General features: G+C 47.4%; 1 protein-coding gene across 1 annotated transcript in view; it reads right to left on the bottom strand.

Moving 5' to 3' along the window:
* CTNNA2 (catenin alpha 2) overlaps positions 1-17,064 on the bottom strand; it is a gene marked incomplete at its 3' end in the record, with an annotated part of 719,772 nt that overhangs the window by 178,268 nt on the left and 524,440 nt on the right. Inside the window, exon 7 of the mRNA XM_015422279.1 lies at positions 10,828-10,908. Coding sequence (XP_015277765.1) covers positions 10,828-10,908 — 81 coding nt within the window. The remainder of the gene's footprint in view (positions 1-10,827; positions 10,909-17,064) is intronic.

Genomic DNA, 17,064 nt, shown 5'->3' with positions numbered 1-17,064 from the left:
GAGGAGGAGGAGGAGGAGGAGGAGGAGGGAGATTGAATTTATACCCCGCCCTTCACTCGGAGTCTCAGAGCGGCTGACAAATTCCTTTCCCTTCCCCTCCCCACAACAGACACCCTGTGAGGCAGATGGGGCTGAGAGAGCTCTGACAGAAACAGCTCTTTTCAAGAACAGCTCTTATCAGAACTATGGCTTGCCCAAGGTCATCCAGCAGCTGCGAGTGGAGGAGTGGGGAATCAAACTCAATTCTTGAAGATTACAGTCCACACACTTAACCACTACACTAAACTGTAAATGATATGGTGCCCAAGTAAGATGGCCCTGACAAAATGTGACCTGCCCTGGGGTTGCCAGGCAGGAGGGCCAGGGACGTGAGGGGTGGGCACAGCACTGCCTTCCTTGCTACATCATTTCAGAGGGTAGCGCTTGGAATCACCATGGGCAACGTTGCTCTTATTTTTATCCCGCTGCTGCTCCAAACAGCTGCAGGCTACAGAGCTTGCCAAGGACAGAGTACTGTAACAAGAGACCGGCCAGGTCTAACCTGCCCAGACATACAGAATCCAAAGGTACTTTCCAAAAAAGATCAGTAAACTTTTCCAACAAACTGGGTGAGTGCCTGACAATGTGACAAATGAAGTTCAGCGTTGGTAAGTGCAGGGCTATTTTTGGGCAGGAACGCACAGGAACGGAGTTCCGGCTGGCTCCCAAGCTGGCCACGCCCAGCATGAACTCATTAGCATAATAGGCCACACCCAACAGCAGAAACTCATCCGGACTGGCTACAATTAGGGGTGTGTGGCCTAACATGCAAAAAGCCCTGGGTTTTGACAACAAACAAGGTAAAGAGATTTAGAAGCAAAAGATGGGCGTGGCTGGATGATCACACTTCTGGTAACATGGGGGTGTGGCCTAATATGCTAATGAGTTCGTGCTGTTGGGTATGGCCTGTTATGCTAATGAGTTCCTGCTGGGCTTTTTCTACAAAAAAGCCCTGGGTAAGTGTAAGGCGACAAGCACTGGGAGAGAAAATCCAAACATCAAGTATAGGCTAATGGGATATGAACTTGCTGAGACTGAGAAGGGGGAAAAAATGGGGGTATAATGCGGGATATGATAGAGGTTTATAACATTATGCAGGGGGTGGAGAGAGCTGACAAAGCAAACTTTTTTTCTCTCCCCCCCCAAATACTAGAACTTGAAGGCAGTAGGCTAAGGATGGACAAAATGAAATTCTACGTTACAGAGATTGATTCAAATGTGGAGTTCTCTGCCAGAGGACGTAGTGATAGCCACAGGAATAAACAGCTTCAAAAGGGGTTTAGGTAGATTCATGGAGAATAAGTCTATCAATAGTTACTAGCCATGGTGACTGAGGGGAACCTCCACATTAATCCTCTGAATCCCAGAGCCAGGAGGCAACATCAGGGGAAGGCCTCGGCCTCTCTGCCCTGTTGCTGGTCCTCCAGAGGAACTGGTTGTCCACTGAGTGAGATGGGATGCTGGACTGGATGGACCCTCACTGGTCTGATCCAGCAGGGCTCTTCTGATGTTCTTATCAGGGGAAGGCCTCGGCCTCTCTGTCCTGTTGCTAGCCTTCCAGAGGAACTGGTTGGCCCCTGTGTGAGACGGGAGGCTGGACTGGATGGACCCTCACTGGTCTGATCCAGCAGGGCTCTTCTGATGTTCTTATCAGGGGAAGGCCTCGGCCTCTCTGCCCTGTTGATGGCCCTCCAGAGGAACTGGTTGGCCACTGTGTGAGACGGGATGCTGGACTAGATGGACCACTGGCCTGATCCAGCAGGGCTCTTCTGATGTTCTTATCTTAACTGCCCTGTTGTTGACCCTCCAGAGGATCTTGTTGGCTACTGTGTGAGACGGGATGCAGGAATAGATGGACCACTGGCCTGATCCAGCAGGGCTCTTCTGATGTTTGGAGCCAGTTTGGTGTAGTGGTTAAGTGTGCAGACTCTAATCTGGGAGAACTGGGTTTGATTCCCCACTCCTCCACTTGCACCTGCTGATGTGACCTTGGGTCAGTCACAAGCTCTGGCACAGCTGTCCTTGAAAAAGAGCAGTTTGTGTCAGAGTTCTCTCAGCCCCACCCACCTCACAGGGTGTCTGTTGTGGGGAGGGGAAGGGAAAGGAGTTTGTAAGCCGCTCTGAGACTCCAAGTGAAGGGTGGGGCATAAATCCAATCTCTTCTCTTCTCTTCTTCTTCTCTTCTTATCAGGGGAAGGCCTCAGCCTCTCCGCCCTGTTGTTGGCCATCCAGAGGAACTGGTTAGCCACTGTGTGAGACAGGATGCTGGACTAGATGGACTCTCACTGGTTGGATCCAGCTGGGCTCTTCTGATGTTCTTATCAGGGGAAGGCCTCGGCCTCTCTGCCCTGTTGTTGTCCCTCCAAAGGAACTGATTGGCCACTGCGTGAGACGAGATGATGGGCTAGATGAGACCTCAGTGGTCTGACCCAGCAGCACTCTTCTTATGTTTTTATGAAAGACTGCAGCAAAGCAGGAGGAAACATGGGAAGAGGACACGGGGAGGGCAATGGGGTATGGATGCTCCCCAAAGCAGCGTCACAACAGGGAAACCAAGGAAGAGCAAGACATCCATGTGGATGTCTTAGTGGAGATCTGTTTCCAGAATCAGTCCATCTTTATTGCATTAGCAGAGAAAAGCTACAGCAAGAATACAGAACAAGGTGGAGATTCCACTGCGATAAAATTAAAAGGGAAAGCATAATGATTTCAAAATTAAACATTTTCCAATGAGTAATAAAATACAAACACAAAGTCATCGTCAAAATTGTATATCTAAAAGTAAGAGAAAAAGACCGTACAATCCAGAGACCTATAAAATATGACAAATAACAATTGACCCGGAGTGAAGCAGTCACGGGTCAGACATATGATGGTCACCATGTCCCATCCTCTTTTTATCCTTCATAATGACGTCGGTGAATCTTGCCATTTGGAGAGTAATGGGCTTGCCTATCTCTGTGTCAGTAATTGAAAAGTACTGAGACTGACGACTGATTACAGTTCTCATACTTTTATTAGTGCAGAACAAGACAACTTTTTCCGGCTTGCAGGCCGGCTTATATTCCGTGAAAACCACACCGCAAAACACCCCCCCACACACTGTAATAGGCTATTTACAGTGGCCGAGAGTTCCATGGGCTCTCGGCCGGGAGTCTAGCCCTCGGATTGGTGTGGGCTAGGATCTGCTTAGTCCATTGTTCTCTAAAGCGAAGCTCAGAGGTTTAGCAGGACCACGTGGAGCCCCTGTCTGCCACGCAGTCGGGACTGAATACATTACAGCAGGAGTCATTTCGTAGGAAAAGAGGTGCAGGAGCTCATTAGCATAACTCATTAGCATAACTTATTTGCATATGCCACACCCCCTGACATCACCAGAAGTGTGTCAGAAGGCAACACCCACTGCTCAGGCTCCACTGGACTGTTTTGGATTGCTAGCTATTGGGGGGGGGGGAACGTGGAGATCTGTCCTCGCAGAGGAGGGAGAGCTTGTACCTGAATAAAACTTGGTTTTAAAGGTGCCACGGGACTGTTTTAGACCTGGAGGCCGGGGCTCTGCACCTTACCTGGTTGCGTCTTGCTCTGACTGAGGGCTGCTGGGAGCAGGGGGCGGGGCTTGTTGCATGTGCCCGCTCCCTGGGCTCTTTACTACCGGAGCTCCGCTCCTGTGTGCTCCTGCAGGAAATGACCCCTGCATTATAGTAATATAACTAATTTATCCTGATCTGATCTCCCTGGGAAACGGGATATTATGGTCCACAATAATCTATTACATCCATCCTCATGTCTTGTACATTGAAATGTGACAGTGTCGCAACAGGGAAGCCAAGGTAGAACGAGACGTCCATGTGGAAACTGCTCATGGTTGTGGTGAGATCAGTTTTAAGAATCAGTGGCGTGGTTTTTATTTTTTAAATTTTCTGGAACTAAAGTGGCCTCACAACCACTGAACACTCACATTACCTTTGAAAACCAGACACCTTCTGGGCCTCAGACTTATAATCACTCAGGAGAGCTCTTTATGCAGAGGGGAGAGTGTTGTGGTCACAATGTCTGTGAGAACTTTGGGGACGGTGGGAAGGGCCATCAAGCCGCGGCTGGCTTATGGTGACCCCGTAGGGTTTTCAAGGCGAGAGACGCTCAGAGGTGGTTTGCCGTGGCCTGCCACTGTGTAGCAACCCTGGAGCTCTTTGGCAGCCTCCCTAGGGTTGCCAAGTGAATTTTACTCACTGGCAGGGGAGCCTTGCAGCGCACCGGGAGCCGTCCCTCGTCGTGCGCGCACGCAAAGCGCGCTGCCAGCACATCACTGGAAGTGACGGGCAACATTGATCACGTTGAGGGCGTGGCCCCGATTGTCGGAGGGAAAACCATAGAGTTTCCCCTCCGACGATCAGGGCCACGCCCCCAACATGATTGACGTGGTTGCATCACCTCTGGTGACGCAGCCACGCTGCGCTTCGGGGGGGCAGAGTTCCCCCCGGGGCCCGATTTTCCCGCCCCCTGCCCCCACTTGGCAGCCCTAAGCTTCCCATCTAGATACTAACTAGGGGCCAACCCGTCTTAGCTTCTGAGACCCAATGAGATGTGGCTAGCTTGGATGATCTAGGTCAGGGCCTTCTAGGGTCACTCCAAAGGAAATGGAGGGGAAGCAGAGTAGACCAACTTTATACGTACGGGGGCTTTTCGGGACCTGGCTGGCCTTACTTGAATTCTCGGATCTTTGATAACAGTGAACATCACCAATGCAGAACATTCCGTCCCAGGAATCTTGATAACGACCTAGAAAGCTAGGTCGATATTACATCACCGTATCATAGATGAAGGACTCGGGGCTGGTCTTAGTTATTCTGGGGCCCTGACCAAACGTCCAGGATGGAACCCCGGAATCGTTGACACCTCCTGACACTCCCCGCCAAGACCCAGCTAGGAGTTGCCCTAATCCTGTGTGGGGTGGGAGGGAGACGTCACTGCATGGCGGTGGTGCTGCACTTCCTTGGTGGTCTCCCATCCAAGAACTAACCAGGGCCGACCCTGCTTAGCTTAGATCTTGGCTAGCCTATGCCGTTCTTAAATACATATAATATGTTTGCAGCAACATTTATTGGCTGTATTATACTGTTTGTTTGTTTTTTTAAAAAAAATCCACTGCTTTTTATTGCTTTATTTGTATGCATTTATACTGGCCTGTCGACACTGCTTTCTAATTCTGTTATCCTCCTTGAGTCTCAATGAGAAAGAGAGAAAAAGTGGTTGGATCCGGCCATTCCCCCTCCACTCAGTGTTGTCCAATCCCCTTCCTAGTAGCCAGGGCTCTTTTTGTAGAAAAAGCCCAGCAGGAACTCATTAGCATAATAGGCCACACCCAACAGCAGAAACTCATTAGCATATTGGGCCACACCCCTGACAGCACAGCTCATTAGTACATTAGGCTGCACCCCCATGTTACCAGATGTGTGGTCATCCAGCCACACCCACCTTTCCCTTCTTATTCTGTTTACCTTGTTTGTTGTCAAAACCCAGGGCTTTTTTTGTAGCAGGAACTCCTTTGCATGTTAGGCCACACACCCCTGATGTAGCCAATCCTAATGAGATCCTGCTGTTGGGTGTGGCCTATTATGCTAATGAGTTCCTGCTGGGCGTGGCCAAATTGGGAGCCAGCCGGAACTCCGTTCCTGTGCGTTCCTGCCCAAAAATAGCCCTGCTCCTAACTACAGTCCCCGCCCACATAGCTTTTGTCCATGCAGGCCCCATGATTCTCATCATAGCGCCCCCCCTTTTGTATATGGGAAAAACACGTGGAATTCACTGCTGCGGGAAGTGGTGGCATCTACAAGCATAGACAGCTTTAAGAGGGGACTGGTTAAACATGGAGCAGAGGTCCATCAGTGGCTATTAGCCACAAGGTGAAGTAGAAATAGAAGTAGTTGAAGAAGAAGTAGTAGTAGTAGAAGAAGAAGAAGAGCAAGAGATTGGATTTATATCCCACCCTTCACTACCCAAAGGAGTCTCAGAGCATCTTACAAACTCCTTTCCTTTCCCCTCCCCACCACAGGCACCCTGTGAAGTAGGTGGGACTGAGAGAGTTCTCTCGAGGACTGCTCGTGAAAGAACAGCTCTGAAAGAATTTATGTCTTTCATAAGGTCACATCAGCAGCTGCTTGTGGAGGAGTGGGCAATCAAACCCTGTTCTCCCAGATTAGAGTCAGCACTCCTCACCACTACACCACTCTGGCTCTGATGGAACACTCTGCCTGGGTCAGTGGTGCTCTGTATTCTTGGTGCTGGGGGGAGGGCAACAGTTGGGAGGGCTTCTGGAGTTCTGGCCCTGCTGGTGGACCTCCTGATGGCACCTGATATTTTTGGCAACTGTGTGACAGAGAGTTTTGGACTGGATGGGCCATTGGCCTGATCCCACATGGCTTCCCTTATTTTCTTATGGGCGATCCAAGAGGACCCCATTCCTTCCTTCTTCAGCAGTAAAAAAGCAAGACGGATCTTAGCCTGCACACACTGTAAGAATGAAGTAAGTAAATATGTGCAACAAATAACTTCCTGTTGAGTCTTAGTACCTTGCCTTCTTTCTAACATCCTGTCCTTGCTTCTAGGCCATGTAGTTTCTGTTAGGTAATCCTTTTTGCTCTGCTTTTTATATATATATATATATATATATAGTGATATATATATATCACTATTACATTGACTTCTGAATTAGCACCTGCCTCATTCCTCTGTAAAAGAACTGGACCTAGCTCCATGAAAGTGCTGGCGACCAATACAGGTGATTCCCAAAGATGAGATGAACATACAACAAAGAAACTATGAGCTTGCACAGTTTGAAGAATGGAATGCAAACACACAGGACCCTGTCCACGTTTAGTTAAGGCACATATTTCTGGAGCATCAAGGGATCACATAAGAAGGAAGGATGGACTAGTCCAAAGTTGGAGTGCAATTTTGGGGGGAAATGTGACTGTATAATTATTTTGTAACTGGTGTTGGGCCACTTGTCGAATACTCCACAGAGATAAAATTGTTAGCATTAGCTACAGGAACGGACATGGAAACAATCATGGCTCTTACAGAAAACAAACAAACAAAATGGGAGGCAAGAAAGAGATGTATAAAATTATGCATGGGGGTGCAGAAAGTGGATAAAGAAAACCTGGGTTTGTTTTGTTTGTTTTTTTCCCTCTCAACCAATATACTAGTACTTGGGGGTGTCCAATGAATTTGATGGACAATACATTCAGGGAATTACTTCTTTACTCAGTGGGGGAAAAAGTTTCAGGTGGGTAGTTGTGCTAGTATGTAGTAGAAGAACAAAATTCAAGTTCAGTAGCACCTTAAAGACAGCTTTTGCAACGCCATAAAGTTTCATGAGTCTAGACTCTAGAATGTGTATCTGATGGAGCGAGCTTTGATTCACAAAAGCTTATGTTGTGCAAAAGTTTGCTTGTCTTTTAGATGCTAGTGGACTCAGCTTTTATTCAATGAGTAATTAAATTCTGGATTTCGCTGGCGGTGGATGCAGTGATGAGCCTAGCGGCCTTTCTAAAGCGTAAATTCAACAGAGTCATGGAGGAGAGGTTCATCAGTGGCTACCAATCAAGACGACTGAAGGGGATATCCACCTCCAGAGGCAGTTAAACCTTGGAATACTAGTCCTAGGAGGAAACGTCAGGAGAAGACATTAGCCTCTATGCCCTGCCGGTTTGTCTTCCAACAAACAAGACCACGGTGTACAGTAACTAGCAAAACAATAAATCACCGTGTATACATATACAATATAAGCAAATATTTATATATAATAGTTTTAGAAATCAATTGTCAGCAAAGTTACAACTATAACATTATAGAATGCGATCTTAGGCTTGGCAGTACATATGAAACACTACAGTATATTCTCCGACAAACGACGGATTTCTAGTATAAGTCCGTTTACGAATCCTTCTTCAGGTTTGTCATCTGTATTGTTATCTTCAATGGAATAAAGTGCTGCAAGCATTATATCACAATGTAAATTCTTATACAGTTTTTTTTTAACGCTATCGCGTTTAATCTGGTAACTGGGGAGCTCCTAATATGCTCTCATGTGACAGAGTCTACAATATGTGATATTGTATAAGATCGCATTCTATAATGTTATAGTTGTAACTTTGCTGACAATTGATTTCTAAAACTATTATATATAAATATTTGCTTATATTGTATATGTATACACGGTGATTTATTGTTTTGCTAGGTTTGTCTTCCAAGGCAACTGGTTGCCCACTGTGTGGAACAGGTTGCTATTCTAGATGGACCACTGGTCAAATCCAACAGGGATTCGTACTAGGGTTGCCAGCTCTGGGATGGGAAATACCTGGAGATTTCAGGTGGGTGGCCTGGGGAGGGTGGGATTTGTGGAGAGGAGCAGAGGTTGATTCGGGGGGGATTGTGGGGGGATCGCGGGGGATTGCAGTTCCCCCGGGTGAGGTGCGGGGGTGGGGCACATGACGAAGCCCTGCCCCTTGCTTCCGGCCACCCCGCTTCCAGCCCTCATTCAGCCAGGAGGAGGCAGGAGAAGAGGGAGGGTAAGTTGCTTCCTCCCCACCTCTCCCCACCCCTGCCTGCCTGGGGCCAGGGAGGGCCTTGGCGGGGCTTCCTCGCACTCCCGCTGGTCTTGCAGGTCCACCGCCGGGCCCCTGATGTCAGGGGGTGTGGCATATGCTAATGAGTTATGCTAATGAGTTCCCCTAGCTCTTTTTCTACGAAACTACCCCTGGAGAGGAGGGACCTCAGCAGGGTATAATGCCTTACAGGGCACCCTGCAAAGCAGCCATTTTGTCCAAGGGAACTGATCTTGGTCATTTGGGGTTGGACTAGATGACCCTGGAGGCCCCTTCCAACTCTATGATTCTATGATTCTGTCTGGAGATCACTTGTAATAGCGAGAGGTCTCCAAGCCCAACCAGGAAGTTGGCAAACCTAATTCTTACTGAAATGCTCAGTTGACAAATTACTTTTCATCAAGTTATCATACAGAGCAAGCCATTATTCGGCGAGACCGTGTTTGAGAAACCAGAAAAATGCATCCGTGTTGCGCAGAATAAAAGAAACAAATGTTGGTTAGTCTGTCCACCGGTCTTAATCCCCCCCCCCCACTGCCATATCTCCAAAAAAATATTTCAGAACCAAAGAACTGAGCCGAAAGCACTTTGAGTCAATAACCGACAAGTGATCCTAGGGAAATCTCGAGTTGCACGAAAGCTCATATTCTTCAAACAGCTGGATTAGCGAGCAAAACAAATCAGAACAAATAGATGTCATTATACTTAATTGATGCTGATCCCGAGTATTTTGGATTTTATTTTTTCAAACATTCTGTTTTGGAGGGTCTTCAAACAGACTGGTGGGTCTGTTTGATTTCAGCTGTGCTTTAATCATCCGGAGGCTCTTATTTCTGTTAAAGAGGAGGACATGGCATGCTGCATATGCATTCTTGGGAGGGTTTTTACTGTGAATGACCATGGGGGGGGGGGGGGGCTCTGCCTGGATGGCCCAGGCTGGCCTGATACTGTCAGATCTAAGAAGCTAAGCAGGGTCAGCCTTGGTAACGATCTGGATGGGAGACCACCAAGGAAGTCCAGGGTTGCTATGCAGAGGCAGGCAATGGCAAACCACTTCTGTTTCTCTCTTGCCCTGAAAATCCTATGGGGGTCACCATAATTGGGCTGTGACTTGACGGCACTCCCCACCCCCTCCCTGAGGTCTCCTTCAGGCCCAAATGGTAGAAAGTTAATTTGAAATGAAGTAAAATGCTTGAAGGTATATCAGCTGGGCACAGTAAAAAATGGAACTTGTATTTAGTGAGAAAAAAAAAATACAGGGTTAATACAATTTAAACTTGCAGAAAACAGTAAAATGATGTTTGCAATATGGTTTCCAAACTGGAGAGCCAGTTTGGTGTAGTGGTTAAGTGTGCCGACTCTAATCTGGGAGAACCGGGTTTGATTCCCCACTCCTCCACTTGCACCTGCTGATGTGACCTTGGGTGAGTCACAAGCTCTGGCACAGCTGTCCTTGAAAAAGAGCAGTTTGTGTCAGAGTTCTCTCAGCCCCACCCACCTCACAGGGTGTCTGTTGTGGGGAGGGGAAGGGGAAGGAGTTTGTAAGCCACTCTGAGACTCCAAGTGAAGGGTGGGGTATAAATCCAATCTCCTCCTCCTCCTCTTCTTCTTCTTCTTCTTCTTCTTCTTCTTCTTCTTCTTCTTCTTCTTCTTCTTCTTCTTCTTCTTCCTATTCTTCCTATTCTAGAATTCTTACAAAAACTAGGAGAAATTCCAGAAATTATGGATAGCTTACACCTTGTTTAACAGGAATAGAGAGTATTGTTTTGTTAAAAGTTAATATTGTAATTGATAGGTTACTGAAGAGATATTGTTCCGAAATGTAGTATATGGTTATATTGTTAAAGTTTTTATTTTTTAAAAAAAATAAAACCATATATTTGAAATAAAATAAAATACTTGTGTGCGTGGCAAGACTACACACAGCCTCACCCTATGATTCTAAGAACAAGACATCTGGCAGGACCCATTTACAGATCTACAATCCTGCTTGCACTCCTTAACTTGTACTCGTGAAGTGCCTGCTTTCTGAAGGGACACCCCACACTGAGACTTGCAAGACAGTACTTGTCAAAAGAGGGACACCCCTCTCCGACTCTATTACTGCCTCAGCAGCCGATGTCCCCACCAACCCAGGCTTTCTTTACAGCTAACGGATGCAGCAAAGGACAAGAAGTACCTGTCTCCGTAGATCTCGTGTTTTCTTGGTCATCTTGTCGATAGCGATGTTCAGCGGGTCTCCTTTCTCCTTCCTTCCAGTCTGATAAAAAAGAAAAGAAGGAAAACATACAAGTTCAGTCAATGGCCTGCTTTAAGCTCAGCAGTCCTCTGGTCCAGATTTGGTGTAGAAACTCTGAACATAAGAACATAAGAACGTAAGAGAAGCCAATGTTGGGTCAGGCCAATGGCACATCCAGTCCAACACTCTGTCACACAGTGGCCAAAAATACCAGGTGCCATCAGGAGGTCCAGCAGTGGGGCCAGGACACTAGAAGCCCTCCCACTCCCCCCCCCAAGCACCAAGAATACAGAGCATCCCTTGCCCCAGACTGAGAATTCCATCTATAAGAACATCAGAGAAGCCAGTGTTGGATCAGGCCAATGGTCCATCTAGTCCAACACTCTGTCACACAGTGGCCAAAAACACCAGGGGCCATCAGGAGGTCCATCAGTGGGGCCAGGACAATAGAAGCCCTCCCACTGTTGCCCCCCCCCAAGCACCAAGAATACAGAGCATCCCTTGCCCCAGACTGAGAGTTCCATCTATAAGAACATAAGAGAAGCCAATGTTGCATCAGGCCAATGGCCCATCGAGTCCAACACTCTGTCACACAGTGGACGAAAATATCAGGGGCCATCAGGAGGTCCAGCAGTGGGGCCAGGGCACATGGGACTTCTCTAGAGTGGCCGGCTCCTGCTTGGGGGAATTCATGGAGATTTGGGGGTGGAGCCTGGAAAAAAGAGGGACCTCATAATTCCATGGAGTCCACCCTCGAAAGCAGCCCTTTTCTCCAGGGCAACTGATCTCATTGGTCTGGAGATCAGTTGCAATTCCAGGAGATCTCCAGGCCCTCACCTGGAGGCTAGCAACCCAATTCCTTACTGATGTCAAATGGTGAAAGAAGATCTGCACCTTTTGCACGGGCAGATCTCTTCTTTTCACTGAAAAGGAGCATCCACATACTCTTAGGGTTGCCAGCTCAGAGCTGGGGAATTTCTGGAGATTTTGGGGGGGTTGGAAAACAGGGAGGAAGGGTCTGGGAAGGAGAGGGACCTCAAAGGGGCATAATGCCATAAAGCCCACCCTCCAAAGCAGCCATTTAATTCCAGGAGACCTCCAGGCCCTGTCCAGTGGTTGGTAACCCAAAGTCCTGTGCATGCTCGAGAGCACACGTGGAGTTCTGGATCATAGTAAATATAGTTTTTTTTTTTTTAAAGATTAAATTCTAGCAAATCATTCTATTGTCCATGTATGTAGCATTTCTTTAGCGGTAGAAGAAGTGTGCTCGGGAGTGATCGCGGGCACAACCCCTTGGGAGGAGCTCTTCCGCCTTCACTCAGCTGTCTACCATCTGCTTTTGATGTCACTGAAAATATCCTTCATCAGATCACCAGGAAGCCCAGTAAATGTTGCTCCGGCAGTAAAGAGCCCAGGGGGCGGGCACATGCAACAAGCCCCACCCTCTGCTCCCAGTAGCCCTCAGTCACACCAACAAGCAGCCAGGTAAGCTGCAGAGCACACACACCCCAGCCAAAAGAGTCCAGTAGCACCTTTAAGACCAAGTTTTATACAGGTACAAGCTCTCCCTCCTCTGCGAGGGCAGATCTGCACATTCCACCCCCCAGCAGCTAGCAATCCAAAAGAGTCCAGTGGAGCCTGAGCGGTGAGTGTTGCCTTCTGACACACTTCCGGTGATGTCAGGGGATGTGGCACATGCAAATGAGTTATGCCAGGCCTTTCTCTCTCTGTCTAGCCCCATATCTCAAACCACCTGTCTGATAGTTTCTCAGGTGGGCAGACATGTTAGTTTGCAGTAGAAGAGTAAGAGTTCAAGTCCAGTAGCAAGATGGGCCCTGGGTCGCTAGGCAGAGGCAGGCAGTGGCAAACCACCTCTGTTCATCTGTCCTGACCTGGATGGCCCAGGCTAGCCCGATCTCATCAGATCTTAGAGGCTAAACAGGGTCAGCTTTGGTCAGTACTTGGATGGGAGATGACCCAGGAAGTCCAGGAAATGACAACCCACCTCTGAACATCTCTTGCCTTGAAACCCCTATATGGGGTCACCGTGAGTCGGCTGCGGCTTGATCACACCTTCCGTCACCACACAGGAGCACAGGAAGCTGACTTACGCTGAATCAGACCCCCAGTCCACCAAAGCCAGCATTGTCTACTCAGACTGGCAGTGGCTCACCAGGGTCTCAGGCTGAGGTCTTCCACATCACCTGGTGCTTTCAAGTGGAGATGCCGGGGATTGAACCTGGGACCTTCTGCATGCCAAGCAGGTGCTCTACCACTGTGCCACAGATCCTCATATGAACATGCCTTATATCGAATCAGAACATTGGTTCGTCAAGGTCAGTATTGTCTACTCAGACTGGCAGCAGCTCTCCAGGGTCTTCGGCAGACGTCTTTCACAGCACCTAATGCCAGATCCTTTTTACTGGTGATGCTGGGGACTGAACCTGGGACCTTCTGCACGCCAAGCAGGTGCTCTACCACTGAGCCACAGGCCCTCCCTCTGTCTTTTTTATTATTGTTCACCTCTGTCTAAAACCTACAGTTCTTTATATGTGCAGTTTTCAAGCACCTTAAAGAGGATGACGAGGAGGAGGAGATTGGATTTATACCCCACCCTTCACTACCCAAGGGAGTCTTAGAGCGGCTTGCAAACTCCTTTCCGTTCCCCTCCCCACAACAGACACCCTGTGAGGTAGGTGGGGCTGAGAGAGCTCTGACAGAAACTGCTCTTTTTCAAGCAGCTCTGACAGAATTATGGCTTGCCCAAGGTCATCCAGCCAGGTGCAAGTGGAGGAGTGGGGAATCAAACCCGGTTCTCCCAGATTAGAGTCTGCGCACTTAATCACTACACCAAACTGGCCAGCCTGATTTCCTGGGTATTTATTTTATTTCTATCCCGACTTTCACCACCCAAATCAGCTTACGTTGTTCTCCGTCATGTTATCCTCACAATATTCCTGTGAGATAGCTCAGCCTCTGTGTGACTCGCCCAAGGTCCCCAAGCAAGCTTCCTTGGCAGCGTGGGGATTCAAACCTGGGTTTCTCAGATCCTAGTCCAGAGGTGGCCAAACTTGCTTAATGTAAGAGCCACACAGGATAAACGTCAGATGTCTGAGAGCCACAAGGCATTAACAAATATTGCACACGTGTTTTATTGGAAAATATGCACATTTGTTTTTTATGAACATTAAATAAACGAGACTGCCAAAAATAAAAACAAAAGTGGTAAAAACAGGTATTGATAATGATACTTATTTGTCCAGTGATATTTGTAGGCTTGGGGGGGGGGGCTTTGAGAACGCATTGAAAGTTAAAGTTGCTCTCTTTCTCTGCTCCCGCTCATCTCAAGCCTACCCAGGGAGGGGAACACTGGCTGGGGAAGGGAAGACCAATCGGGGAGGCCTGCCTCCCCTTCGCTTCCCCAGGAGCCCTGCCGGGAGCCACACGATACGTGTGAAAGAGCCGCATGCGGCTCCCGAGCCGCGGTTTGGCCACCCCTGTGCATCATCTTATCCACAGCTCTGCACTGGCAGTCACGACGGAGGGAACTTTGACGCTTGGAAGCTTACGTCCCAAAAAAATCTTGTCGGTCTTTAAGATGCTACTGCACCCAAATCTTAACTCGCCTGATATTTCTACCAAATCGCTCTCTCCCATTCAGTTAAATGGTGCCTCCGCGGCGGAACTCCCATGTTCCGTCTTTCTTTTCTTTTCTTTTAATCATTTGCCTCTGTCTGAAATCTAGAGTTCTTTCTACATTCAGTTTTCAAGCACGTTTCTTAGGGGGATAACAGCAGACTGCGGCGGATTACTTTGAAACAAACCGTAAAAAGGATGAAGAAGGACGATTAAGAGGGCTCAGTAGATCACACCAAACTTTGTGTGCTAATGCATTGTATCTCTGCACTGTGGCCTTTGCAGGCCCCCCCCCAAAAAAAAATCAGCAATACTCTTATAAAATGAATATTAAGCACTTCTAATCTCCATCCTGCCAGGCGGCTGGGATGTTCGACAAGATAATAAGCAGCAAAACAGCTTGAGGACAGAAGGAAAATGTGCCTTACTGTAGTAACAAGGCTCACGTTGGCAGACATTCGGGCAGGATAAAGGAGAATTCTGCCTAGAACATTTTCCCCCCGCATGAATATCAAAGCAAAGGATCTTCAGTGCAGATTTATAAAAAGACAGATGAGAGGGGGAAAATATAAGGAAAATTATAAAGACAGTCGAGAGGGGGAAAAATAGTTTACGCTCACAGTTCATTGCTTTTAATGCAAACCCCCACCCCCCTTCTAACTGTAAGGTTTGAAAGCTGAAAGCAAGCAAACATTTAAAGTGACTTTAGGTATGTCATAGTTGTTTCTTTAAAGATTCACTCATATTGTAGTTTATTAAAGCCTTTCCTTTTAATTCTCTGCTCTTATGACTACAGTCTTGAACATTAACAATTCAGAATAACAACAATATAATATTATCAACAATAATTTTAACAATAGGCACACCTATAACAGGTAAACATCAAATTGTCCGAATCTAACTATCGGTTGGATTTAATTACATAAGAAAAGAACTTGGCAACAGCGAGACTAGTATCACGATCCGTTCCCAGGCAAGAGGTTCTGTAGCTTACAGTGGACAGAGGGACCGGCCAGGTCCTTTAGGAAGGGAGAAACAAACACAATTATATACCTATGAAATATTGGACAGTCCAATAAGCAGTGTAACAAAGTGCCAAGACTTCCTGGTTTCCCGGCTATAGAAACCTTCAGCTAATGGAATCCTCTCAAAGTAGCCTGAAAGTTCTGCCATTGGAATTAAGTCGGGCCAACATAAAGGCTCGCCTATATTTAGGAACCGTCAGATAATTGAGATAAACTGGCCAAATAAAGGGGAGGGCAAACTGTGGGCCCTAAATTTAGTACTGGACTCATCTAAGGCAGGGGTGTCAAACTCATTTGTTATGACGGCTGGATCTGACAAAAATGAGACCTTGTCGGGCTGGACTATGTGTGTCATAAAATGTAATGCCAGGTAGCGGAGATATAAACTTTATAAAGGACACAAACACAAAGGTTTTTTTATTTACTTAAAATAAAAACATGCTTAAAACATCAGCACTCTTGCAATATTTTGTTTATTTAAACAGTGTCTGATAACTGACACCTCTTGCTCTGAATTATTGCATCAAAATGCCTGTGCTGTTACATTCTTGAGTATGCTGTTCAGGTGTGTATCTGTAAGCTACAAACCTACGATGACGCAGCAGCAGTAGAACTGGAAGAAGACGCAGAAGACAGCCAGTTCCACTGCGGGCCTGAGAGAAGCCCTCCGGAGGCCTTATCCGGCCCCCGGGCTGCATGTTTGACACCCCTGATCTAAGGCATAAAGACGTCTCAAAACCAACTTTCCAACAGAGGTTAAACTAAAGCTATCAATACCATTAGGGTAAATCCCCAGGCAATCCAAACAAGAGGTTCTGCCACTTTGTTTTAAAGGCATCCATACTCAGTCAAATGAGCCCGCCCGTACCCAAAGAGACAAAGGGTAACTTGAACCAAAATCCAAAAGCATCATTAAATAAAGTGATATCTGATTATAGGGTTACCAGCCTCCAGGTGGGGCTTGGTGATCTCTCGGAATGAACATAAGAACATAAGAGAAGCCAATGTTGGATCAGGCCAGTGGCCCATTCAGTCCAACACTCTGTCACACAGGGGCCAAAAATACCAGGGGCCATCAGGAGGTCCACCAGTGGGGCCAGGACACTAGAAGCCCTCCCACTGTTGCCCCCACCCCGGGCACCAAGATACAGTGCATCAGTTGCCCCAGAGTGAGCTTTCCTATCTATAACTTGTGGCTAACAGCCACTAATGGACCTCTGCTCCAGGTGTTTATCCAGTTCCCTCTTGAAGCTGTCCATGCTTGTAGCCGCCACCTGTGGCAGTGAATTCCATGTGTTAATCACTCTTTGGGTGAAGAAGGACTTCCTTTTATCCCTTATAACCTGACCTCTCAGCAATTTCATGGAGTCCTTATATTGTGAGAAAGGGAGAAAAGTACCTCTTTCTCAACCTGCTGTATCCAATTGCATAATCTTATAAACCTCGATAATATCACCCCTCAGCCGTTGTTTCTTCAAGCTAAAGAGCCCCGAGTGCTTGAACCTTTCTTTGTAGG

Source organism: Gekko japonicus, unplaced genomic scaffold, assembly GCF_001447785.1.
Source record: "Gekko japonicus isolate JY-2015 unplaced genomic scaffold, Gekko_japonicus_V1.1 scaffold570, whole genome shotgun sequence".
Taxonomy (NCBI): Eukaryota; Metazoa; Chordata; class Lepidosauria; order Squamata; family Gekkonidae; genus Gekko; species Gekko japonicus.
The sequence above is the reverse complement of the archived record's forward strand: the minus strand, read 5'-3'. Positions and strand labels throughout refer to the sequence as shown.